The sequence below is a fragment of the Panthera uncia genome (genome assembly GCF_023721935.1).
Source record: "Panthera uncia isolate 11264 chromosome D3 unlocalized genomic scaffold, Puncia_PCG_1.0 HiC_scaffold_8, whole genome shotgun sequence".
Lineage (NCBI taxonomy): Eukaryota > Metazoa > Chordata > Mammalia > Carnivora > Felidae > Panthera > Panthera uncia.
In genome coordinates, this window is record NW_026057586.1 from 20,531,767 (window position 1) to 20,559,542 (window position 27,776).

The window sequence follows — 27,776 nt, forward strand, 5'->3', positions numbered from 1 at the left end:
AATCCTGAATGTGGCATATTCTACACAGCAAATGACCTAGTGTCTTCAACAAATTAATGACATCTAAAAGAGAGAGAGAGATGTTTTCACTCTTAGGTGGATCCTGAGAAACTTAACAGAAACCCATGGGAGAGGGGAAGGAAAAAAAAAAAAAGGAGGTTAGAGTAGGAGAGAGCCAAAGCATAAGAGACTCTTAAACACTGAGAACAAACTGAGGGTTGATGGGGGGTGGGAGGGAGGGGAGGGTGGGTGATGGGTATTGAGGAGGGCACCTTTTGGGATGAGCACTGGGTGTTGTATGGAAACCAAGTTGACAATAAACTTCATATATTGAAAAAAAAAAAAAAGATCGACATAGCAAAAAAAATAATAATAATAACATAAAATAAAAGAGAGAGAAGGGGGAAAATGTTTTAGGCTAAAAGAGATACAGATACGTAACAATCCAAGTAATATGTAGATTTTATTTAGATCCAATCTTGAACTATTTGTTAAAAAAGAAGTCAGAGTCCAGAGTCCTGAAGGAAAGGCATCCAGACAGACTTAGAGGCTGGACTGGGGTCCGAACGTGAGGCAGGTCACCACAGAGCAGAGCCCTGAGTCCTGGAATGCTGACTGTGCACCTCCACTGTGAAATGGGCATAGTTCACGTGCCATACTCTATTCCATATAAATATCATTATGTCTTTATAACATTGCATATGTCCATGTGTATATACATACACATAGTATACATATACTGAACCAAGGGCACTGCCATGGGCACAACACTGGAAAAGCAAACAGTGTTGTCACAAACATTACCTGTCCTTGTTGGAACTGCCTTTTGGGGAATTTCAAGTATTCAAAGGTTTCTGGGTTGGTGCAAGAAACAGTGACAATGGTACAAACCACACCGGTGACCTCTCTTGATGGTGGAAACTGATATGCTGAACTGTGGGCTTCATGGTCATTTGGACTCTGGAAATATCTACAGGAAGAAAACAATGAGACAAACTGAAAGAAAAAGAAGCCACCACGATGAATTTTGAAGTGAAATTATTCTGAAAATTCTAAACAAGCTTGTGACACGTCATGAGATTATTAGAAGATCAGTATTTAAAACAAGATTTCTTTACGGAATCAGCCAATGCCACATTTTATTTTATGAATAAATAAAATTTTCAAATAATATTTCATTTCAAAACAATTAAATCTGGTCACATCATTACCTTTTCTTATTTTAAATACTTTATTAATATTTTGGGGTCAAGATTACACACCATCAAATGATTATAATATGACATTTCTTTATTAAATATCTCCATGTTTCTTTTTTTCTTTTTTCTTTTTTAACGTTTATTTATTTTTGAGACAGAGACAGAGCATGAACAGGGGAGGGGCAGAGAGAGAGGGAGACACAGAACTGGAAACAGGCTCCAGGCTCTGAGCTGTCAACATAAAGCCCGACGCGGGGCTCGAACTCACGGACCGTGAGATCATGACCTGAGCTGAAGTCGGGCGCTTAACCGACCGAGCCACCCAGGCGCCCCAATATCTCCATGTTTCAAGCGTATAGGCGCATCCTATACAGTTGCCCTACCACGGAGCTTTTATGAGGTATAGAAATAAATGCTTATAGATCATCAGAGCTAAAAGGGACTAACAACTTGCCTAAAGCAACCTCTGCCAGTTATTTTTGAAATAACAATTCTGAAACTAAAAGTGGTTCAGAGACTTGCCCTTAATGACACAGTGTAAAAAGTGCGGGCCGTCCAATTGTCTCTCGCATCTGTTATAAATTAAGAAGTATTTGAAATAGTTTTTAAACTGTTAAAAATGATACACTATAGCACTCAGCAACATACTATATGAATAGAAATAAAAGATTTGTAATTGCCAATGAGTAGTTGATGAGTTTTCCTTAATAACTAGAGGTATTCATTCCTTTGTGTGTGTTTTGTTTAACATTTATTTATTTTTGAGACACAGAAAGCAGAGCACAAGCAGGGGAGGAGCAGAGAGAGAGACAGACAGAATCCAAAGCAGGCTCTAGGCTCTGAGCTGTCAGCACAGAGTCCAACATGGGGCTTGAACTCATGAACCATGAGATCATGACCTGAGCCAAAATAGAACACTTAACCAACTGAGCCACCCAGGCACCCCTGTTTTATTTTATTTTTGAGAGAAGGAGAGCACATTCATGAGCAGGGGAGAGGGGTGGCAGGGAGAGAGAGAGAGAGAAAGAGAGAGGGAGAAAATCTTAAGTAGACTCAATGCTCAGCATGGAGCCTAACATGGGCTCAATCCTACAACCCTGAGATCATGACCTGAGCCGAAATCAAGAGTTAGACAGTCAACCAACTGAGCCACCTGGCGTCCCCATTCATTTTTTGAAGTTAAAAAAGTTAATAGAATTTCCTATAAAGACTGAATATAAGACTCAAATAAATAAGCTATCAAAATGGAAAAACAAATTCACTGGCTGTTTTCCAAGAGGATTCAATATTCACCATATATTTTCCATGTCCTTTCTCCATTCTTGAACACTGACTACCACATACTTAACTCCAGGAACAATTTTCAATTTGGTCATTGCTCTTTATATCTAAAATGTTAAGAAATAATTGAGTTGGTGGATATTACTATGTTATCAACTATGGCACAACTAAGATGAACTAAATTAAGTAATAAGCTGTTATTCCCCAATATTCACCTAAGAGGAAAAAGTAAGGCAATAATTAATACAAAAAACAAGATAACCAGTCTTGTCTCTGGAGCTATTCTAACTTTCCTCCTGGGCCTCCAGACAGTAAAATTCTCAAATTATAGGTCATATTCTTCTACCTTTTAGCAACATTCCTCATTTACTTTTCCCTCTAACTTTGGGGACATCTCCATGAAAAATTCTGGAGCAGGTGGCATTTACCACTGCCTTCTTTCCAACAAAGCATGGCCACCTTCCCTCCCATTTTTGGCATCTTCTCTAGGGATCCATAGTTCTCTGTTCATTGGGCTTTCACATTTTCAGACTTTCCTCCCTTGCTCTAAACCTTTCCAGAAAAGAAAGGTTTCCAAAGCAGGAAAGGCTTTTCTGCTCCCTCAGCTTCCAGAAAAATGTGGCACTATCCTGAGCTCACTTCCTCAGGGCCCCAACTCTGAGAGCTGGTGAGTTTGATATACAAATAACTGTTAATATGCCCACCAAGGTCCCTCATCTTTCAGAAGGGCACTAAGAAATGTAGTACAGGGGAACTTAATTAAGCAAGGATCTTCCAACATCTTCGTACTTAATCTTCATACTTCAAAGGCAACCTCTGCTTTACACAAGTAGGGGTGTTCTTGTTATTCAGCAAAACCTAAGTGGCGAGGGCTGGAGTTTAGAAATAACTGTCAATTATGGGGCGCCTGGGTGGCACAGTCGGTTAAGCGTCCGACTTCAGCCAGGTCACGATCTTGCGGTCCGTGAGTTCGAGCCCCGCGTCAGGCTCTGGGCTGATGGCTCGGAGCCTGGAGCCTGTTTCCGATTCTGTGTCTCCCTCTCTCTCTGCCCCTCCCCCGTTCATGCTCTGTCTCTCTCTGTCCCAAAAATAAATAAAAAACGTTGAAAAAAAAATTAAAAAAAAAAAAAAGAAATAACTGTCAATTTAAAAGCTAACAGTCAGCATCCAACACAAGTACCCAGGGAGATCTCACAAAAGTGGCACAGAAAGTTCTTGGTGAAGAACAGTCTCTGAAGGGGGGGATGGGTGAAGTAGGTGAAGGGGATTAACAATGCACTAATAAAAAATAAATGGCATATGAATAACATAAGTTTTTAAAAATGACTCTTAGACAGTGAGTAATCAAAAACTAATTCAAAAGTAATTTTCTTTTATGATAGATGTATCATTAGCACTAATTGAGGAGGTAGAGATCTATCTAATTTAATACAGCTCAATCTTCCAATGATAGAGCTCAGACATGTAGGCGACCATCTATTCTAACCCTGACATTCACAACTGAAAACATCTAGGCTCCAAGAGAAGTGACACAACCAGTACAATAATCATGGTCAGAAGCTCTCTGTTGTCTTTCAAGCTAGGAGCCACCTATTTGTCCCAGCCCAGGATGGAGGGCAGAAGTCCATTAAAGGGTCCATTAGATCTCCTTTTGAAAACACAGAGAAGCAAGTAAATCCAAGCCCAGAGTTGGAAAGGGATAGGATATTTTTGGAGTGCTCATCCCTGGGTCTCACACCAGACTAAAGAAATCTGAAGGGGTGCTGTATGCTGCTTAGACAACTCATATACACCCAAGTCTGAGAACATCTAGTTTAGAAAATGTTTTAAAGAGAATTCTCTGAGACATTTAGGAAGAAGTAGTTTGTGTATGTGAAAAATAACCCTAAGTTTTCAAATTATGTGGCTAATGTTTGTTTATTCATTCAACATATGCCAGGCATTATGCTAGATGTTAAGTGAACAAACAACGGCTCAGCCCTTTTGAAGCAGTACCAGAGAGGGGTGTGTGTGTGCATGAGTGTGTGTGTATGTGCATGTCTGTGTGTGCACATGCTTGCGTGTGTGCATGTGTATGTGTGTGTATGTGTGTGGCTTAACCTTTTCAAAGCCTTATCATAAATGTATTTGCTATTGTTAGCTGACGAATTCTAATTTGAATCAACCAAAACAGTGTCGTTACTTGTAAAATATACTGGCGATGAAAACATTATGGAAGAGGGGAGAAACTGGGGGAAAGATTGGTCCCAAAATCAGTATAACACAATGCCTGCCAAAAAATGAATCTTGGGGCTGCAGGCTATAAAAATCCATGTGACTGAAACATTTCAATCATACTGAACATTGATAGTATCAGCAAACAAATGATACTGCACTTGAAATGACCACAAATTAGGCTTTTTTTCCAGGCTGCATACATGTTAGACACACTACTAGTTATCCCTAATTACCGTTCTCTCTTTCACTTTCCTAATAGGCAAACCCCAAAGTTTTTAGCTGGGTTCATGCCTGCCAACACTAGAGGCTACACTACCCAACTACCCACGTAACAAGGTGTGACCTTATGACTGAATTCTGGCCCAAGGCATGAAAGCAGAAGATAGGTATACAACTCCTGGGTTGTGTCCTTAAGAGCAAGGGGTATGCCCTTCTTTTCCCATTTCCCTTCCCTTTTGTGTGACTATAGATCGGCGAGTGAGCCATCCAATAACATAGAGATTAGGGCAATATTCTATGACCAGAAGAGCAGCGAGCTGAAACAAACCTTGGACCCCTAACTCCTTAATAATGGAGAGCTATATAACATAGGTAAATATGGAGAGCTTCTATAACAGCTGAATTATATCCTTCATAATATGCTATCTTACGATGATATGGAGACATATCTCGATTTGGCCCTGGAGCACCATAACCAGAGAGTAGACAAAATTGTGCATCTATAACTTATTTGGATAGCCTACAGAGGAGTAAGTAAGTTCTGATACTTGTGTGTAACTGGAATGTTCCAGTTTCAAAATGCCTAATTAATTAAATTAATTTCAAAACAGTGAAAAGATATGTTACTATGAAATTCATATGATCTCTGTCTTCTCAAGGAACACTCCTTATGCAGGTATTACTTACTACCTTACTCAAGAAGCAGAACACATCTGGTTTAATATAAGAGAGCCTATGGGTAAATCCAGGATTGTTACTTTGCCCAACATCAGGGGTGCTTTTGCATCTTGTCTTGTGAAAATGGTGGCTCTTGCAATTAGGTTTCAAATTATCTTCATAGTCATATTTTCTATAACTGGGTATATTTCATAGCAAAGGATATTCCCTACGAAGATTCTTCAACCTCCGGTGAATTTTCAGCCACAAGAATTTGGCAACCTTACTAAATTAATCCAGTAGTTAAAGTGTTTTGTATTTGGCCATTCTTTAGACAAAAGAACTGGGTGGTTTCTTTCAAATTCATCTATTAATGCTATGTCTGATAGCTTTATTTTCACCCACAAGAAAAACTCAACTTAAATTTCACTTTGGTCTGAGGTCAGTTAAAACATCTTTGGTCCACTAATTGGCTGTGTCCAGTCCATTCTCTTATTTTTGGCAATTTTCAGGTAAAAGGATTGTTTTCGTTCATACCAGACAAGACATTTAAAAATATAGTGCAGTTAGTTGAATCATATTATTCAACTAAGTTAAATGTATGAAAAAAATCATTACAAACATATACCAAGGGTACAAAGACATTTTCAACAATGCTTTCATAATTGGTATTTAGTCTATTAGTGCTTTGCATAAAATCATTAAATGTAGAAGTTAGGGATGCCTGGGTGGCTCAGTTGGTTAAGCATCCTAATCTTGATCTCAGTTCACGTCTTGATCTCAGGGTCGTGAGTTCAAGCCCCACACTGGGCTCCATGCTGAGTATGGAGCCTACTTTAAAAGAAAATGCAGATGTGGGAGAAGAATTTGATGTATTTCATCTCTCTCCTTAAAGAAAAGAACCAGGGTAAACAAGTTGAAGTTACTGAGAGGAAGACTTTGACTCAACATAGAGAAGAATGATGTCGCAGGAGAGTCAACCCAGAAAGGAATATTGAACCCTAGAAAATGGCTGGACTCCCTGATCACTGCAAGTGGCAGTGTTTAAAAAAGAACAATTTTATGTATTCTTTCATGTGATTATAATAAAAGATAAGGGTAGCTCTCTTTTACTCAATTTGATTCTCAATATCTATGGCAGATGTCATCTCAACAAATTAGAATTAAATGAAGGGTTAGTTAAGTAACATCTTGGACCAACAAGATTATCAGTACTACTCAACATAGAACCAAGCAACTGTCTGACCCATATCGGTGATTTTTTTTCTAATCTACATTACTCTACATTCCATTCTAAGTCTACTTAAAAACATCAAATGCATTTTTATTGGTAGAATATTAGAAGGGTTCATTCAATAAATGTTTATAGAGAATATACTACTATCAGACATTTTTGTGGGCGATGGGGATTTGTACAGCAGTAAGTAAAACAGACAAGTGCTTGTCCTATTAGAGTTCCCATTCTAGTCTTATTATAGCCTGCACTACTTGTAACATTTGACTTGTGATTCCAAATTTCAAAGTTTATTTATTTTTTTTAAGGTTTATTCATTTCTCAGAGACAGAGAGACAGAGCATGACTGGGGGAGGGGCAGAAAGAGAGAGAGGGAGACACAGAATCTGAAACAGGCTTCAGGCTCCAAGCTGTCAGCACAGGTCCCGATGCGGGGCTTGAACTCACGGACCGCGAGATCATGACCTGAGCCGAAGTCAGACACTTAACCAACTGAGCCACCCAGGTGCCCCACAAATTTCAAAGTTTATTTAAATAACAGTTGTGCTTATGGGGAGCCTGGGTGGCTCAGTCGGTTGAGCATCCAGTTTCGGCTCAGGTTATGATCCCCTGGTTTGTGAGTTCGAGCCCTGCATCAGGCTCTGTGCTGACAGCTTGGAGCCTGGAGCCTGCTTCAGATTCTGTGTCTCCCTCTCTCTCTCTGCCCCTCCCCTGCTCATGCTTTGTGTGTGTGTGTGTGTCTCTCTCTCTCAAAAATAAATAAACATTAAAAAAAATTTTTTAGTAATAATAGTTGTGTTTCATTGCGAATAACACTCTGCTTTTATAAATGCATACATTATGTTTGAGTTAAAAGGACCCCAGACATCTAGGTCAAACTCCAGTGAATGAAAGTGAACTCTTACCCCACTCTCTGTGTGCCACTTGCAGTGATCAGGGAGTCCAGCCATTTTCTAGGGTTCAATATTCCTTTCTGGGTTGACTCTCCTGCGACATCATTCTTCTCTATGTTGAGTCAAAGTCTTCCTCTCAATAACTTCAACTTGTTTACCCTGGTTCTTTTCTTTAAGGAGAGAGATGAAATACATCAAATTCTTCTCCCACATAAAGCTTAGTTATTTTGGCACCGCATCGCGTCCCTCGTCGTTCATGTGTGTGTGTTTAACCTACTTCTTAGGAGGCAGAAGGGAGTCATCTGATTATTCTTTTTAATGTGCGAGAGGTTGAAAAAAAGCATCATAGCACCATCTATTGCTGCAACATGTCACTACAACGTCCTAAATGAGTCTTGACACCTGCTGCATCAGCCATCTGGACTCAATAGGGCATATGTAGTGATTTGTCTCTTAGAATGTGAAATGGGCACACAGATGCTCAATGTAAAATTCTTTACGTCTCTTTGTGTATTTGAAATATTTCCTAGTTTGAAAAACAGCATGGCTACAACATAGCAAGTGTTATATAAGCGAGCACACAATGATGTTTGAGGGATAAGCAGGGGCTAAACTTAAGGTCTCATGGGGCATGTTAAGTTTTAGCGACTTTCTCTCTGTAATACCATCAGCACTTACTTAAGCCTATCAATTACCAAAAATTTAAATAACAGAATCCAAATTTGTAAGTTTATTACCATCTGCATTGCTATTTTCTTTTTTATGAATTTTCTCCAGCATTTCGGCAGATAGGCCTAAGTACATGTTTACTCAAAGTATTTAGTTGGGTGTCTTTATAATGTCACTGTAAAAAAGAGTAGAAAACAAATTTTTAATTGAAAACAGTGATAACACATCTGTTAATATTCCTTAAAAACCAAAATGATTTAATAGAAAATGAGGGGCACCTGGGTGGCTTAGTGAGCTAAGGGTCCAATTCTTGATTTCGGCTCAGGTCATGATCTCATGGTTCATGAGACTGAGCCCCACGTGAGTCTCTGCACTAAGCATGGAGCGTGCTACAATTCCCTCTGTCTCTCTCTGCCCCTCTCCTGCTGTGCTCTCTCTAACATAAAATTTTAAAATAAAGAGAAAATCAAAGGAAAATAATTTCACACAATCTAAAAAGAAAATGTGGTACTGGCACTTGGGTGGCTCAGTTAGTTAAGTGCCCAACTCTTGATTTCAGCTCAGGTCATGGATCTCGAGGTTCATGGGATCGAGCCCCACAACAGGCTCTATGCTGACAGCATGGAGCCTGCTTGGGATTCTCTCTCTCCCTCTCTTTCTGTCCCTCCCCACTCTTAGGTGGGCACATGTGTGCTCTCTCTCACAAAACAAACATTTTAAAAATAAAATGTAATACACAAATGTATTTAATATACCCTTACCATATAGAATGTTCTTTCTCTATTACATATGGAATTTGTGTATTAAAGACTAAAACTTCAGAATAAAAGACTATACTCACAGTAACCTTTTATTTAATCATAATAGGTTTTCAACATAAATACATACATTGGATTTACTTTGTGTGAAAACTGTACTAAAAATTCAAAAAAAATAGACACTCTCCACATTAAATGATCAGGTCTAAGAAATGATAATATTAATGTTTTGGGAGTGAAATTCATTATCATTATGATGATAGTTGAACTGGTCATTAAGAAAATCTTGTGTTAGAAGTAGTTATGTCGGTAACTGTTATAGTTATATGTTGGCAGTTATTGGCCATGGAACCACCTATGGTATGAATAATAGATACAGGTTCTGAAGTGGGGGTGATAATAGTGGATGTTAGGATTTAATTTGCAGGCCTCCTAACTACAGCTGCAATGGAAGAGGTCATTATGAATCTGCCATTTCTGAGTGATGGTGTGACTTACTGGATTTACTGGAAATACCGGCAGCATTAGTTCAGAGGAGTAAGTAATGGAGAGTTTGAGTAACATGCCCGTACAGATTATAGTGCTTATAGATTCAGGTGAAAGGTACTGAAGGGTTTGGTGGAGTTTTGTCTGTTGTAGGAGTACATACGGTAGAAATGGAAGTGTAGAAACGGTTTGCATAGAAATGGTAGTATGACTGTAAGACTGACTGATGCAGTGACTTCTATCATGAAATTTCAGTAGAAGTTATGGTGCCAGCATGCTTCATTAATGTAATGCTATTATTGTGGCTAAGGACTTATTTGAAGGGGTGGGGCAATGGCTAGCTGTATGGCGATAGATTATTTAAAATTTGTGGTTGTACTTTCCATTAGCAGGTAATGTTGGTCATAGATCATACATTCAGCTAAAGTTACTATGGTGTTGTGATGGGAAAGTTCGTTGAGTTGGTAGCATGCGTAGTTATTTTATTTATACTTGAGGTGGTGGCAGTGGAGATCAAAGGTGATGTTTTAGTGGAGTCAGAAAACAGACTAGATTCAGTCATTGAAGTGGAGGTGGCTCTGGAAAATGAGGTAAATTCAGTCGAGAAGCCAGGAGGAGTACCTAGAAATCCTGTCAAACTGATGGTCATCATAGGTCCATTTGAAACAGGAATGATTCAGATCTTACTGAAAGTTGTTGGATGATTTATGTAGCTGTACCTTCAGTGGTGGTGGGAGGGACTGCCAAGGTGGATTGGAAAGAGCTGAACTGGTACTGTAATCTGATAGCAGAATTTTCAGTAAAAGTTATAACAGTCATAGATTCAGTTAATACAGTCCTGGTAGAAATGGCCGTGGGCACAACCAAAACGATAACAGCAGTTGTGGTGATACGTTCCGTTGAAAGACAATGCTTGGAATTACGGTGGTGGGTTCAGCTGAATAAAAGGTGTTGCCGTTGTGCTTATGAGAAGATGAAGCGGCAACTGCTGTGGTGGTTACAGATTCGATACAAGCAACAGTGGTGGCCACTGTGGTTCTAGCCTCGGTGGCGGTACCGGCAATCATTGTGGTAGTGGGTTCAGTAAAAGCAGTGGCTATTGCTGTGGTTGTAGGTTCAGTCGAGGCAGCAGTACTGGCTGTTGTGGTTGCAGCCTCTGTGGTAGTACCACTCGCAGTCACTGCAGAAGCAGTTCAGTGGAAGTGGCGGCAGTTCCTGGGGTTGTAGGTTCAGGAGAGTGGTATAAAGTGTAGCGATGGCTGTGGTGGTCATAGGTTCGTTAGAAGTAGCAGTGGTGGCTGTTCTAATTATAGCTTCCGTGGTCATGCTGGCAGACATTGTAGTAGCTGGTTAAGATTAAGTGGTGGCTGCTGTGGGGGTCATAGGTCTCGCAGAAGCACTGACAGTGGCCATGGTGGTCACAGGCTCAGTAGAAGTTGTAGTGGCAACCATGGTGGTTGTAGCCTCAGGGGTAGTGCTGGCAGTCGTCGTGGTAGTCAGTTCAGATGATGTGGTGGCCATAGTGGTGGTTGTGGGTTGAGTAGAAGCAGGATTGGTGGCTGTGGTGGTTGTAAATGCAGAAGTGGTAGTGGTGGCCGTGGTGGTTGTAATTTTGGTAGAAGTTACAGTGGTGGCTGTAGCCTCAGTGGTAGTGCTGGCAGTTACTGTGGTAGTCAGTTCAGATGCTACAGTGACTGCTGTTACGGTGCTAAGTTTGGTAGAGGCAATAGTGGTGGCTGTGGCAGTTGTGGGTTCATTAGAGGTTGTAGTGGTGGCTATGGTGATTGTAGGTTTGGTAGAAATTATAGTAGTGGCCGTGGTGGTTGTAGGCTCAATAGACACAACTGTGGGTGCGATGGTGATTATAGGTTCGGTAGAAGTTGTAGTGGCGCCCACAGTCATTATAGGTTCAGTAGAAGTGGTACTGGTGGCCGTGGCGGTTGTACCCTCAGTGGTAGTGCTGGCAATGGTTGGGGTAGCCAGTTCAGATGAAATGACGGCTGTGGTGGCTGGTGGTTGTAGGTTCAGTAGAAATGGTAGTGGTGGCCCTGCCGGTTGTAAGTTTGGTAGAAATTATAGTGGTGGCTGTCGTGGTTTCAGGTTCAGCAGAAGTTATACTGGTATTTGTGGTGGTTGTAGCCTCAGTGGTAGTGCTGGCAGTTATTGTGGTGGTCCGTTCCAATGAAGTGGTGGCTAATGTTGTGGCAGTAAGTTCAGTAGAGACATAGTGGTGGCTATGGCAGTTGTGGGTTCGGTAGAGGTTGTGGTGAGGGCTGTGGTGGTTGTACCTTCGGAGGAAGTTATAGTGGTGGCCATGGGGGTTGTAGGCTCAGTAGAAGTTACATCGGTGGCCATGGTGGTTATAGGTTTGGTAGAAGTACTAGTGGCTGTGGGTAGAAGTAGTAGTGGCTGTGGGCTTTGGTGGAAATTGTGGTGGTGGCCATAGTGGTTGTAGGTTCAGCAGAAGTTATAGTGGTGTCTATGGTGGTTGTGGCCTCAGAGGTAGTACTGGCAATTACTGTGGTAGTCAGTTCAGATGCTGAGGTGGCTGGTGTGGTGGCTCTAGGTTCAGTAGAGACAACAGTGGTGGTGGCCATAGCGGTTGTAGGTTTGGTAAATGTTGTAGTGTTGGCCGTGGTGGTTGTAGGTTAGGTAGAAGTGGTAGCAGTGGCCTTGACGGTTGTAGCCTCAGTGGTATTGCTGGCAGTTACTGCGGTGGTCAGTTCAGATGCTGTGGTGGCTGCAGTTGTGGCTTTAAGTTCAGTAGAAACAACAGTGGTGGCTGTAGGGGTTGTAAATTTGGTAGAAGTTGTAGTCATGGCCGTGGTAGTTGTAGGTTCAGTAGAAGTTGTAGTGGCTGTGTTAGCTGTGGCCTCGGTGGTAGTGCTAGCAGTTATTGTGTAGTCAGTTCAGAGGAAATGGTGGCCATAGTGGTTTTTGTAGGTTTGGCAGAGTCAGTATTGGTGGCCATGGTGGTTACAGGTTCAGTAGAAGTTGTAGTGGTACCTGTGGTGGTTGTAGCTTCAGTGTAGTGCTGGCAGTTACTATGGTGGTTGGTTCATACGCTGTGGTGCCTGCTGTGGTGGTGGTGAAGTTTGGTAGAGACAATAGTGATAGCTGTGTTGGTTGTAGGTTCATTAGATATAGTGGCGGCCATGGTGGTTGTAGGTTCAAGAGAAGTTTTAATGGTATCTATGGTGGTGGTGGCATTAGTGGTAGTGCTAACAGTTATTGTGGTAGTGGGTTCAGATGCCACGGTGGCTGTTGTGGTGGTTATAGGTTCAGCAGAGACAACAGTGGTGGCTGGGCGATTGTAGGCTCAGAAGTGGTTGTAATGGCGGCCATTGTAGTTGTAGGTTCCATAGAAGTTGCAGGTGTGACCATGGTGGTTTCAGGTTCCACAGAAGTTACAGTGGTGGCTGTGGCAGCTGTGGCTTCAGTGGTACCACTGGAAGTTGTGATAGTTGGTACTGATGAGGTGGCAACTGCTCTAGTAGTTGTAGGTTCAGTAGGTTGTAATGGTAGCTGTGGTGGTCATAGGGTTGCTAGAAGTCGTGGTGGCCATGGTGATAGCAGTTTCAGTAGAAGTTGTAGAGGTAGCCTTGGAGGTGGTAGGTTTAGTAGAAGTTATAGCAGTGGCCTCGGGGGTTGTAGGTACCGCAGACATTATAATGGCAGCTGTGGTGATTCTAGCCTCAGTGTTAGTGCTGGAAGTTTCTGTAGTGGTCAGTTCAGATGAGGCAGTGGCCGCTGTGGTAATTGTGGGTTTGACAGACAGAGTGCTGGTGACTGTGGTGGTTGTAGGTTCTGTAGAGGCAGGAGTGGTGGCTGTGGTGGTTGTAGGCTCAGTGGTTGTGCCGGTAATCTTTGTGGTAGTGGGTTGAAGTGAATCGGTGACTGTTGCTGTGGCTGCAGGTTCAGCAGAAGCAGGAGGAGTGGTCTTTGTTGTGTTTGCCTCAGTAGCATTGCTGGCAGTCATTGTGGTTTTCGGTTTAGTTGAATTGCTTGTTCCTGCCGTCGTTTTAAGTTCAGTAAAAGTGGGAGAAGTTGCAGTGGTGGCTGTTGCTATGAGAGTGTCAGTAGAAGCAATGGTTTTTGTACTAGTTGGTTCTCTTGAAGTGCTAGCAGTGGTCATAGTGATGGTAGTTGAATCGGATGTGCTGGCAGAATCTGTTATCGCAGTAGGAACTATAGTTTCAGAACTAGTAGATGAGGTTGTCCCGTGGTTTTGAGGAAGCTGAATAACAATGGAGGTATTATTCTTCCCATTATACACCAGGCACTCTATGAGTACTCCAATTGTTGTTGTTATAGCACAGGCTAAGAGACAAGCCAGGAAGATCTTCCAAAGAGACCAGTCGGTGAAGAAATTTTGTGTCACCTGGGAAGGATTTAAATAAATTACTGCAGATGAAACCAGATGTTTCAAGAAAAACTAATGCCTTCGATAATCCTTTGTATATATAGATTACTTCATTGAAAGGATGTACAAACATAAGATACTATTCTTAATGGTGTCAGTGATATATATTGACTTAATTTTAAGTTTGTATTTAGGAAAGACTTTGTCTTTATACTGTGTTTAATATAGGAACAAAGAAACTTCCACTGACTTTCATGCTTTCTTTTCATATATCTGCATCTCAAAGTAAGAAAACAAATAAATGTCTTCCTGGAAATTCCTTCTTCTTTCCACTATCAAAAGAAGTCTCTATACATGTTGGTGGCTCCTGTATACTGTGACTTGAGGGACCCCAAAGATCTAATTAAGTTTTCTACCCCTTTGGGCATTTCCTAAATTTGTCAGCTTTGGAGCCTTCTACTTTAACAGCATTAATTAATGCCTTATCCAATTTCCTGGCTAACTTTTCACACAGGTTAGTATTTGGCAGCATGAAATTCAGAGTCTGAAAACATTTGTGAAATCCACTTTCTGCTACCACCAGCTATTTTCATTTGGTAAGATGTTTCTGTGACCCTATTCTTTCATTCCTCTATAAAAATTTATATAATAAAATTAGCATCAGGATTAACATCAGTAAATTTACTTTGTAAATTCTAAAGTACTATGCATACATACTTTGTTATTGTAGAGGAAACACTGCATAGTGTAAAACACGTAAGTCTTGAGATCAGAGAGTCTTTAATTTAAACGCCATACCTCTAATATTCTGAGCATGTTTCTTAATTTGCCTATCAGCTGGACTTATATCAAAATTGGGGATAATAATATCTATCTCAACGTGTTAAGAAAATTAGAACAAGAGGGGCACCTGGGTGGCTCAGTCAGTTGAGCATCTGACTCTTGGTTTCAGCTCAGGTCATGATCTCATGGTTTCGTGAGTTTGAGCCCCACGTCAGGCTCTGCACCAGCAGCACAGAGCCTGCTTGGGATTCTCTCTCTCTCCCTCTCTCTCTCTCCCTCCCTCCCCCACTCATACTGTCTCTGTCTCTCTCAAAATAAACTTTTTTAAAAATTGAATAAAATTAAATTAAAAAAAAAGAAAATTAGAATAAGAAATATCCTCCATAATTAGATTTTTGCAGAAGGTAGTACACTGCAGTAATTAAGAGCATAGGCATTGGACCCTAACAAATTCAGGTTTAAATTTTAATGCCACCTTTCACTGGATGGATGGAGATATGTGGAAATTTGCATTATCATGCAAAGCCTCGATGCCCTCACATGGATAACATCACCTATTTCATAGGGTTGATATAAATAGTAAATAGTAAAACTGAGTGCATAACATTTTCCTAACATTTACTAAATATTCAAAGAAACATTTGGTTTCACTAACTAGCCCATTCTTATCCCTTTTCTCATAACTGAAAATAGATCACTAAAGGAAGCAAACAGAATAGACACCTCTGGAGCATGCCAAGCAGCTCTTGAATGTCCCAAATATGGGACACTGTTTCAGATGATAAACCTCAGTTTGGGTGTTGTGAGTGGTGCTTACTAGGCAATCAGGAGCAGTGCAAAGGCACTGGGTACCAAGGCCAAAGGAATTCAGGGCACCAAATAAGAGAGCCCAGAGATAAATGGTACCTCCTGTCCCATGTCATCTAGGCCTTAGAAAGGAAGTTAGAGGTGAAGGAGAGGAAGGCCTATGCTCATTTCTTAGATAAAAAAGGCAATTACCATAATTTTCTGTTTGAATCTTCCAAAAAAAGGAACAAGATTAATGGAAACTCATCTAAAGCAGACTTCAGACCTGTGCTCCAGTGTCATTAGTTGCCACCAACCGGCTTTGTGAATTCTTACAAAAACATTCTAAACTTCCACATTGTTTCCCATGTGTGGCTAAGTAAAGGCAGCTAACGTAACTCAGTTCTCTGAATCATCAGAGTCATATTCCCTAAATAATTCTCATCAAAATTAGTCTTCCACAATGTCTCTTAACATAGAGTTTGTCTTCTCTCAATTTGTCACGGTCTCTTCAAACTATTTCTACAGCAGGATTAATCAGAGGAAGGGTGTAGTCCAGAGCTAGAAGCACTGAACCAAATTGCCAAGATCATCAGCAAAATCAAGTTCTTCCCTTGATGGAAAATTTCAGACCTTAAGGTGAAGAAAAGAGAATAACAAGTAACAGTAAAGAATATAGGAAATCTGCTTCTGGACACCAAACCAAGATGGTTCTAAATGGTTTCTGAGTCGAGGTTGAAAACACATGAGGTCACAACCAGGAGGTCAACAGCAGCCCCACAGTCAGGCTGAAAGGAAGGAAGGGAAGGAGAGTGAGACCCGCAGACTAGAGCCCCAGGGCCTTAGCACATGACTTTATCTTCCATTGAGCGAGGGTTACAATGTTATTCACTGCCAATGCAGTTGCTGTCACCATCTACTCAGCCCTCCAAACAAAGGGACCTCAAAACTTTGCTTTATTTCCTTTGACCTTATATATTGTCTCTCTTTTGTTCTATCAAGATCATTAGCTCCTTAAATGATGACCCCCATAAATCTATGCCTTTCGCATTCTCTCTCAGTGACTTGACATGTTCAAAAGATGATGTACATTTTCAAAAGAACAACAGTAATGTTAATTGGTTGGATGTTTCTCCTTCAAACTATTAGATCAATATCATGTGGGTTACATCATAACCCAGAGAAACAGTGTTGCCCCAAACATTACCTGACAATGTTGGAATTCTCTGTTTGGAAATGCTGAGTGTCCAAGGGTCCCTGTGTCAGTGCAGGCACCAGTTAAATCAGTACCAGTCACAGTTACATCACCAGTCACATCAGTTGATGTTGGAAATTGACATGCTGATCTGTGAGCTTCATGGTTTCTTAGGTTCAGGAATGACTGTGCAAAGAAAAGAATGGGGAAAAAAAGAAGCTATTGTATTTGATGCCTGAAGTAATATATTCTGACAAATATAAATCATACTGTTAAATATCATGACATATCTATTCAAATAAGATCATGTGAACCCTGATTAAAGGAATAAAAGAACACATTCATTATATTTATTCTCAAAACATGGAAATCTAGTGACATCATCCTAAGTTAAATTTAATTATTTTATACAATTATTGAGGTTAAAATCCAGGAATACGCACTATCTTTCATCCTCTTCACATTTAATACATTTGTTAAATATCATTACATTGCAAGCTGGTGTAGGGAGATCATATTAAGAAAAAAAAGTGCCACTATGAAAATTCTAGAGACCTTAAGGCTTATCAAGAACAACTCTTTTGGGTTATGTTCAAAATGAGAAAACCAAGATCTAAAGAGGTGAAGTGAGGTTCTGGATTTAGCAAATTGCAAAAAGCCACTTCTCCCACTACAATAAACAAACAAACAAATGAAGAGCTTTGAAAAAACGGAAGTTAGATTATTTAAAACTTAAAAGAAGAAGCTTTTCCAAAGTTGAATCTTACATCATAGGCCATCTTTTCTGGGGACATTTGTGGAGCCTGAGCATGAGCCTATGGTTCTGACTGCCAAAAGAAGTCAGCAAAACTTTTGGTATTCATGTGAAGCTGACCGGACTTATTTGAAAATAAAGGAGCCCCAATGTAAAGTATCTTTAATGTTCCAGGATAGCTCCAGACGCTAGAGGCCTGGGACAGAAAGGCAGAGTCAAGTCTACAGCAGTATCATAGTAAATAGAAGACAAAATCACTGTAGGAGAAAGAGACTTAACCACAAACACAAGACTGGTTTCCCCCCTCAGGACATTTGTCAGACTTTGAGGCTTCTGGAAACAGGAAGCTAAGGAGTTATCTTGAATCCTCTGAAGATCAGTCTCTCAAAAATATAGGCACAAATATTCTTTAAAGAAAACAGGAGTAAATAAAATCCAAAAATGTATAAAATTCCAAAAATTTAATGACCATTTATGGTGAAATTTCTGGGCAAGCTAGTAATAGAAGGGACTTTCCATAATATGATAAACAGTAGCTCCATGAAACCTAAAGCTAATGTCATAATTAATGGTGAAATATTTCATACTTTCCCCGATGAATCTGGGAAAAATGCAAGATGTCCACTTTTACCACTCCCATCCAGTCTTACATCGGAGGTCTTAGCCAGTGCATTTAGTTATGAAAACAAAATGTGTTAAAATTAAAAAAAAAAAAAAAAAGAATAATGACATGACTGTGTTTATAGAAAATCCAAAAGAATCTACAAAGAAAATATTAACGAATAAATGAATTAGTGAGGTCACTGGATACATGGTAAGAATACAAAAATCATTTGGATTTCTGTAAAATAGCAAGAAAACATTTGAAATGGAATTTAATGTACCATTTAAAACAACACAAAAATCGGGGCACCTGGGTGGCTCAGTTGGTTAAGCGTCATGATCTCACGGTTAGTGGGTTCGAGCCCCCCGTCGGTTTCTGTGCTGACGGCTGGAGCGTGGAGCCTGTTTCAGATTCTGTGTCTCCCTCTCTCTCTGCCCCTCCCCCACTCGCACTCTGTCTCCCTCTGTCTCAAAAATAAACAAACATTTAAAAATAATTAAAACAACACAAAAACATCTAGAAATACATCTAAAAAGAAAAATACTTAATCTCTACATTAAAATCTCAAATGATTGCCAACAAAAATTAAAGAACACCAATATAAAAGATAAAATAAACCATGTTCATGGATTCGAAGAATTTAGATATTAAGATATAAAGTCTCACAAATTAAAATGAAGATTCAATAATCTCCCAGTCAAAACTGCAAAAGTATTTTAGTAAAAATCAATAAGTGGATTCTAAAAATTTATATAGAAATGCAAAGGACCTTGAATAGCCAAGATAACTCGAAGAGCAATGTTTAAGTACCACAAAATTTTAAGGCTATAAAGCTAGAATAATAAAGAGAGTGTAGTAGTGGTACAAGAACAAATAGAGCAATGGAACAGACTAGAGTCCTAAAACACACCCACAAATATAAATCACTTGATTTACCAAAAAAGCATCAATTCAGTAGAGACAGGATGATTTTTACAATTATCTGTACAGAAAAAAATCTCCATATTGAAAAAAATGTTTAATCCTACTTCCTGCCATATATAAAATGAATTTTAAGTGGATCATAAACCTAAATGTGCAAGTGAAACAATCAAGCTTCCAGATAAAAACATTGGACTTTTTTTTTTTTAGTTTATTTATTTATTTTGAGAGAGTGTGCACAAGCACACAAGAGTGGGTGAAGGGACAGAGAGAGACTCCCAAACCAGCTCCCCTTTGTCTGCACAGAGTCTCATGTCAGGCTCGATCCCACAAACCATGAGATCATGACCTGAGCTGAAATCAAGTTAAGGTGGCTTAACCGACTAAGCCCCCCAGGCACCCCAAGGACCTTCTTATCTGAGTATCTTGACACTATGAAGACACAGGGAGAGAGTTGCAAGGCTAGAAGGACCATGAAGAACATCTTCAGGGGGTGGAAGTGCTGACCTAGAATCAAGAGAACAATTTCTTTGCCTTGTAATTTCCTTGTAAGGGCATGGGGACAAAAATGCTATTCCTCACAAAATGTAACTGTCCGTTCAAACTTGTACTGATCTCACTCAGCACATTTCCACGGCAGTTCCCATTATCAAGGTCTCTACAGACATGCACAGTCACATAAAAGGCAGTCATAAAACACACAGTATTGGGGCGCCTGGGTGGCGCAGTCGGTTAAGTGTCCGACTTCAGCCAGGTCTCGATCTCATGGTCCCTGAGTTCGAGCCCCGCGTCAGGCTCTGGGCTGATGGCTCAAAGCCTGGAGCCTGTTTCCGATTCTGTGTCTCCCTCTCTCTCTGCCCCTCCCCCGTTCATGCTCTGACTCTCTCTGTCCCAAAAATAAATAAAAAACGTTGAAAAAAAAATTAAAAAAAAAAAAAAAAACACACAGTATGGAACCATTTCTTCTAAAAACATAAATAATAGTCAAATAATATTGTATACAATTGAATTCTAAATATTTCATCTGAATATAGTTCTTTACCAAAAAAAGAAATTCATAAGTAATTGAAGAGGCCAATCTGAAAGATTTACTAGATAGTTTGCAGCTCAGGCTTAGACTTCATTCATAGGATTACCACTGACATTCAAAGACACATAGAAATCTTTGAGCTATGGCAAATCTATACATGACACTAAAAATTTAGGCAGTTAACACAAAAATCTACATGCCACATTTAACAAATATAACTCGTTAATGCAATCAAATGCAGATTTGTTGGCTTATGCTTGAATTATGATAACTGCAGGGATTATGTAAATAGGGTATTAAATTGTTACCCCCAAACTGCCAATATCCTAGATTAATAAATATTAAAATAAATTTCTCAAGCATGTATGTACTGATACGCAGACATGTTTTATTTTCTAAGCAGTAACAGTATGGCTAAAAATTGGCTCCCATGTAAAACTTGTAAGAATTCCACTTTGGGAAGAACCATGTTGTAATAAAGAAATATTAGAGATGTACACAGATTGGAAACAAGACTCTGGGCCATCAGAACACATCACAGTGATGCCACAATACTCACCGGCTGGTTTTCAGAATGTTCGACATTCACAATGTATTTCCCATGTTTTCTGTCCATTCTTGAACTGCCAGTGTCACAAGCTACCAGAAACATTTTTCTGCCTGTTCACTGCCCTTTATACCTGCAACCTTGAGAAATAATTAAGTTGATTAATATTAAATCCACTATGAGACATCACTGCCAGTGTGGATTAGACTAAATAACAAATCCTTCTTCTTTATAAGGGATCCACCTTAAAGGAAGAAGTGGGGTGTTAAGCAATTACGTAAGAATGCAAGAAAATCCACCTGTATAATTACGCTCTCGGTTCTACTCCACCAGGCAGCCCATCTAGTAGAAAGAGCAACCATACAATTCTCTCTTCTATCGTATCTTTCACAGAACTCTTCCTTCTGACTTCACGAACAGCTCCAGACAGAACTCCGAAATAAGTGAATGGTGCCACTGTTTCTTTACTAACAAGAAGTGAACGTCTTTCTCCTCTTATTGGCAGCAACTTTTAGGCACTCAGGACCCACTGCTCTTCAAGTCTTGACCTTCACAGGTCTCTCCCGAGCTCTGAATTTTTCCAATCCATTCTCTCTGCTTCTGGAAAAAAAAAAATCAATCCAACTTGGTTTATACTTCCTTAAACCCTAATTGAATATAGTTAATCTGATGAACAAATCTCTGTAAATGTTTTCAACGGGGTCCCTTCTCTTCCCTTCTGTGGGAACTATCTGGCATAGTTTACCTAGAAGATTACTTCTGATTCTGCTTATAATTTAGTAACAGGCTCTTCTAACTTTTACAAATTATACTCAAACATAAAGGACTTGTTTTCTTATTGTAGAAGTATCTTTGGCAAGATCTAAAACACAACTGGCAAGAGATCAGTAATTTTTAACCTCAAATGCAAAGTTATCAATCAGTTCCCAACACACGTATCCACAGAATCCCAAATAAAATTGGTACAGAAAGTTGTTTGTGAAGAATAGTGCTTAAAAAAACTAAAAATCTACAAATAACTCCAGTAGTAACTAATCCATAGAAAATTTCTTGTAAACAAAGCAACAAAGTACTCATTTTTTTGTTGTTGAAATGTCTCACATAGCACTTTTTATCTGACAGATTATGTCAGGTTTAAAGATAACAATTACTCAATAATAGAGCAGCAAGAGGTCTGAGAGATCTTGTAAGTTCAGCCTTATCATTTTTTAAAATATTTTTAAAAACTTATTTATTTTGAGAGAGAGAAAGAGAGTGGGGAGGGGCAGAGAAAGGGGGAGAGAGAGAGAATCTCAAGCAGGCTCTGTGCTATCAGCACAGAGACCAATGTGGGGCTCAAACCCACGAACCATGAGATCATGACCTGAGCCAAGATCAAGAGTCAGACGCCCGACCAACTGAGCCACCCAGGGACCCCCAGCCATTTCATTCTAAAGGTGAGGAGATTTGTGTCCAGAGAGGGAAAATGATGCAACCATCTGCGTGGTGCCACCTGGTTTCCTTTTGGTCTGATAACCCCTCCATAACTAGCTTATTAACAGGAACTTCGTAGAAAGATGGACAGCCTCCCAGGAAGTCAAGCAAATGTTTTTGAAAACAAGTAAAACAAACATTTCAAAGACCTGGAGTCGGAAAGGATCCTAGAAGGGATGCCTGTTCTAGACCCAGAACCATCTAAGACTGACTAAACAAGACTTTCAGGGACAGGATCTGGGAGTCTGACTTTCTGGCCAAATGTCAAGTAATCCTTATCAAACAATGTTTGAAAAGTAATTTACTAAACAATGATCCCAAGGTGATCATGGGGTATCTTCATATCTTTAGGAAGAAAAGCGTGTGTGTGAAGAAACCTCAGTTTTCTTAAATTAAAAAAGGGGTGAGTTTCAATTGCTTATTCATTCAACAATCACTACTGAGTCCCTACTATACCCAAGCATCTGTCATGTGCTGAGTGTTCAATGGCGAATAAAAGACTCAAAATTCTTGCCCTCCTGGAATATAGTAAAACATATATTATGTATTAAAACACTCTTTTGATAATTTCTAAAGGTCTCTTATAAATGCTTCCTTTAGCTATAAGTTTCCATGGAATCCACAGAAGCAAAGTAAAATGGCCCTGGAATCTGCAGAACATAAAAGGTGTGGAAAATCTAGGGGATGGTTTTGTTCTAAGAAGGAGTGGGAGACAGTGCTTTATACCTCCATGCTGAACCCAAGCCAGTGAAACAGTGGCTTCTGAGACTGTACACTTAGAGTGCTCATATAATTTAACACTCCAAACCAAAATACTTTTGAGAGCAAAAGGAAGCAATATCAATAATTTAACTGAACAGAGACAACACTGTTCCATGCAAACTAGGACATGTGGTCACTTAGCTATAAGGAATCCATGTGAATGAGAAGATTCACTAGTACTAAACATAACCACTCAATAAGCCAATGAATTTAAAAATAAATTTAATATCTCTAGTGAACACATACTTCAGTTGAATAAAACACATATGTTACTTGAGTTTTTAACAAAGCTAGTGTGGCTTGGGATGCCTGGATGGCTCAGTTAAGCGTCCAACTTTGGCTCAGGTCATGATCTCATGGTCCATGAGTTTGAGCCCCACTGTCTGTGCTGACAGCTCAGATCCTGGAGCCTGCTTCAGATTTTGTTATCTTTCTCTCTCTCTGCCCCCTCCCCCACTCATGCGTGTTCTCTCTCTCTCTTTGTTTCAAAAGTAAACAAACATAAAAAAATTTTAAGCTAGTGTGGCATTGTGGTACTAAGACACACATATTTAGATAGTTCAGTGGAGTTCTATAAACATTAAGCAGATAAAATTCCACATTACATATCAAGAAGTCACTGACAAAACAGTATCAAGGTTCTACCCTCACTATCGTTAATTAACAGTTGCAAAAGCCAAAGTAAGAATGAATAACAAGCTTATTGGGTACAGATTTTCAGTATAAAATTCAAACTTTCTCTATTTCCAAAGAACACATTGTGTTCTTTTACTACAGCTTAGACCAGCGCCAGAGTAGAGTGCACCTGGGTGATTACAATGTGCAAAGAAACACAGGTAACTCTCCCTGGTATGCTGAGCATCTCCTACTGAAGCTCTTTGATGTCTGCAGAATTTTAAGCCAAAAGAATGTGGAGGTCTATCTATATTAATTGAGAGTGGTCTACAGTCCTTTAACAACCAGCAAATTGTTTTAGCCCAAAGAATGCAGAGCCTGTTAAACAACACCTGTTATAAAATGAACCACGCTCAAGTCTTCAGGCTCAGAGCAAAATTAATGTATTGATCAAGTTACCCACTTCAGACACTTCCATGACTGAAATGTCACTACAATTTGATACTAATCAAAATACTTTCATATTTCTGCTTCGGTTTCTCAGTGTGATGACGACCAATATGATGGCTCCAGCTCTCTCATCTTAATAATTTTTTTTAGGCCAGGTCATGATTATAGTTCATTAGGTGCTGAATGGCCAAAATGATAACCAAACAGATACCACATTTAAAAGACTTCATTCAGTACAGTATTTAGATTTTAATTTCCTATTAATTTTAACTTGATAATTATTCAAAATAGTATTATAAAAGAAATTTTCAAGCATCAAGTCAAAATCAAACCGATGCTAAGACTGCAAAAAAAAAAAAAAAAAAAGATCAAAGTGGGAAAATGAACAAACTAAAAACTATCTGCATATTTGTTCAAGAAGCTTCCTCTCCTGCCCTGCCCAGCAGGAAACAACTCAAAGAAATTCAGGGGTTATTTTTCCTTCACATCAAGAGAAGGCTGAGGAGGGTAGCTCAGATACTGATGAGTGGTAAAGAAATAAACATTTCATCCATGTCACTGGGGACACTAAATGGCCACTACTCCACACCTAGGTGGCTTCCAATTCAGCCACATCTGGTCATTAATATTATTAACATTTCTTGTGAAGGGGCACCTCTCCTAGTGCATATCACACTGATCTTATCTAATCCTCCTAATATCCTCCTGAATTAAGTATCATTACCCCATTTTCCTGATGAGCCCTGAGATAAGTTTGTGGTTCCCATTCATCCACCCAAGAAATGGTTATTAAATACTTGCTATATTCACTATGTCACATTAGATGCTGAAAAAAATTGGGGGGACGGAGGAGAGGGAAAGATACTTAGAAACTTAACCTCCAACAGATAAAAAAATATGACCAGAGACTCTGGTGACATCCCTCAGAATATATGAAGGCAGCACAGTTGTTCATTGGCAGCAAGAAAGGAGTGGTGCTAATACTTGTGAGAAGATGGTGGGATTTACACCCAAAATATCAAAGATTTAGAAATTCCTGGGCAGAAGTTACGACTTACTAGCTCTGCAGACTGCCTCTCTGTCTGGGGTTCAGGCAAATGATCAGCATGAGAGAATCCAAACAAAAATATCAGGACTTCTCAACAGGTGCAATTCAATTGGAGAAGGATCAGGAGTTTGAGCATTCGTTGCCATCTATGTCATGATTTGCCTACAGGTAAGCAGGATTCTAGCACCTGGAGAGATGAGACTCCAGTCTTTAGAGATGAGAACTAAAAAAGAAAAAGACAAGGTTTCCAGCTATATTGGGGAACCAGGGGAAACAAGGGGAGACCCAGGAAGATCTCAGGCCTACAGAATGAGCCATAGAGAGAGGACTTAAACTTGTAAACTCTAGTGTCATAATTTGGTTATCAGATCTGGGGCACTACTGAAAATTGGGATGGGCACTGACCCCCACTTCACAATGGACATACTAATCATTCGTGCTGTGAGTGCCTGGGCCCCACGTTTCCTCTCGGCAAACCTCCTCTTCTTTCCACCCCCAGCTTGACTGAGGCACAGTGTCTCCACGGGGTCTCAGGAGGAGTGTCCCCTGCCCTCTGCTTCTCTGTCGCCTCCAGTCCTGCCTCTAAATGGCTCTGGTATCAGTGTTTGTGACTAATTATCTGCGCATCTCTCTTCCTTTTCAAGATTTGAGATCCTCCGGGAAAGGAAGAGTGGAGAGAGTTTGCTTTTCATCCTTATCTCTTAGCTACAAAAATTAGTAAACTGAAGATAAGGAGAAAGTGTAAACACCTGGCATCCACAAAGCCAGGAAATGTAATAGAGAAATTTTTTTTTTCCTCGCTTCCATTTTTGACTGTAACAATTCAGGTTTAAACGACGTGTCTAGTTTGAAAGTTCCTCACCAAGCATAGTGCGAAATGACCTCAAGTCACTTCTTCCCTTCTCTCCTGAGCACCAGGTGCTGCCTCACCCAAAGTCCACACAGGCTGGGGCATCTAGAGCCTTCTAGTCCCTGCTCGTGACTTAGAGCCTGTGTCTCAAGGGGCAAGGCTGCTCACTTTCTCCAGGTGGGTGTGTTTGCCATAAAATCCATGTCAGCCACACAAAAAGAGCTTGCTCCAGGGATTAAAGGAGGAGCTGTGGAGAGAAGAAAATCGAGGATGTAAGAACTCCCACAGGTTTAGGTGTTAGGGCTGTAGGCCCTAGAAATAAGATGGTCTCTTAGTGGCTGCCAGGCCCTAAATCCAAAATGGAGACCAGGAAGCCATTACCCTAACCCATGATGCTCAGAGACCAACATCTTCCCACAATGGAAGCCCTCCAGCACCATTTGTTAAGTAGGAAGAAAAGACTTCGGTATCCCAAACCTAGGAAAAGAGTCTTTTACTTATATTTAACAAACGCTTTTAAATAGTATTTACTTAGTCCCAAGCAAATGTTCTAAGCACTCTATAAACATTAGTTCATTTAATTCTCAAAGCAATACTAATAGTTTCCCAATTTTACAGACCAAGCAGCACTTTTTTTTTTAAGTTTATTTATTTACTTTGAGAGACAGAGAGGGAGGGAGAGAATCACAAGCAGGTTCCTCACTCTCAGCATGGAGCCCTATGTGGGCCTCGATCTCACAAACTGTGAGATCGTGACAAGAGTTGGATGCTTAACTGACTGAACCACGCAGGGGCCCCAAGGCAGCATTTCTGAGGCACAGGTAGGATAAACAACTGGTCGAGGTGGAAGCTAGGAAGCAGTAAAGCCAAAATATATACCCAAGAAGTTTCGCTTTGGAATCTAACTTTTAGCCACTATACGATGCTGCCTCATGTTTTAAAACCGTAATTATTTTCATATTAAAGCAATGTCCCAAATTCCTGAAACGTTGGCAACAATTTTAATAATCCTTTAAATCTAGCCAATTCACCAGATCCTATAAAATGGCCCTTCCCTGGGGTGCCTGGGTGGCTCAGTCGGTTGAGCGTCCGACTTCGGCTCAGGTCACGATCTCGCAGTCCGTGAGTTCGAGCCCTGCGTCGGGCTCTGGGCTGATGGCTCCGAGCCTGGAGCCTGCTTCCGATTCTGTGTCTCCCTCTCTCTCTGCCCCTCCCCCGTTCATGCTCTGTCTCTCTCTGTCTCAAAAATAAACGTTAAAAATAATTTTTTTAAATAAATAAAATAAAATAAAATAAAATAAAATAAAATAAAATAACCCTTCCCTGCCACCACCCCTGCCGGCACCCTAGCTCAAGATTTCCCTCGCTCTGGGTTCCCTGCAGCAGCCCCCACAGCCTCCCTGCTGACAGTTTCTCCATGTTCCATGCAGGGAATATATTGCTTCCTACTCAGACTTCTTGGTCTGCTCTTCATCAACAGTTTCCTATTTCCTGGTGGACTGGGTTCTCCCTCCTCCTGTCTGGCCTCCAAAGCCCAGCGATCCCTTCTCTTCTGCTCAGGTGTGTTTCTCATGACCTCTCTCCTGTAACAAGTGTCTTTCATCCAAGTCAAGCCATCTCCTCAGTGCATGGGGACCACTCTCTTCTTAGTCCTACTTGAGTTCCTTCCCTCGTGTTGTTCCTCTGCACTGCCTGGGATATCCTTCCTCTTCTACCTATTTAAAAGTGACCCATCGGTGAAGGGCCACCTATGGAGACTTCCCCCAAAGCCTGAGCTTCTCTGAGTCTCCTTCCACCTGAATTCCACCTTAGAGCCTCGGTCAGTTTTCAGTTCTGCACAAAGGAACTCTGACTTGAACTGTGGGCTCCTCCTTTTTGTCCCCTTCTAAGTGTGCATCCTGCATTTAGCCTCAAACCTGAGGTCCAATCTCCTCGTCTGCTCCTTTCTCACTCCCTTTGCTCTTCTCGCTACTCACTGCCAT

At 40.4% G+C, this 27,776-nt stretch overlaps 1 protein-coding gene across 1 annotated transcript; it reads right to left on the minus strand.

Annotated features, from left to right (window-relative positions):
• Positions 1-366: 366 nt before the first annotated feature.
• On the minus strand, positions 367-27,776 carry LOC125914294 (dynactin-associated protein-like). The gene is given in 6 exon segments (XM_049619551.1): positions 367-970; positions 7,713-7,870; positions 9,993-13,994; positions 20,609-20,691; positions 20,694-20,736; positions 27,711-27,776. Coding segments are annotated over 4 exon segments (1,068 nt in total). The 3' UTR covers positions 367-970; positions 7,713-7,870; positions 9,993-13,118.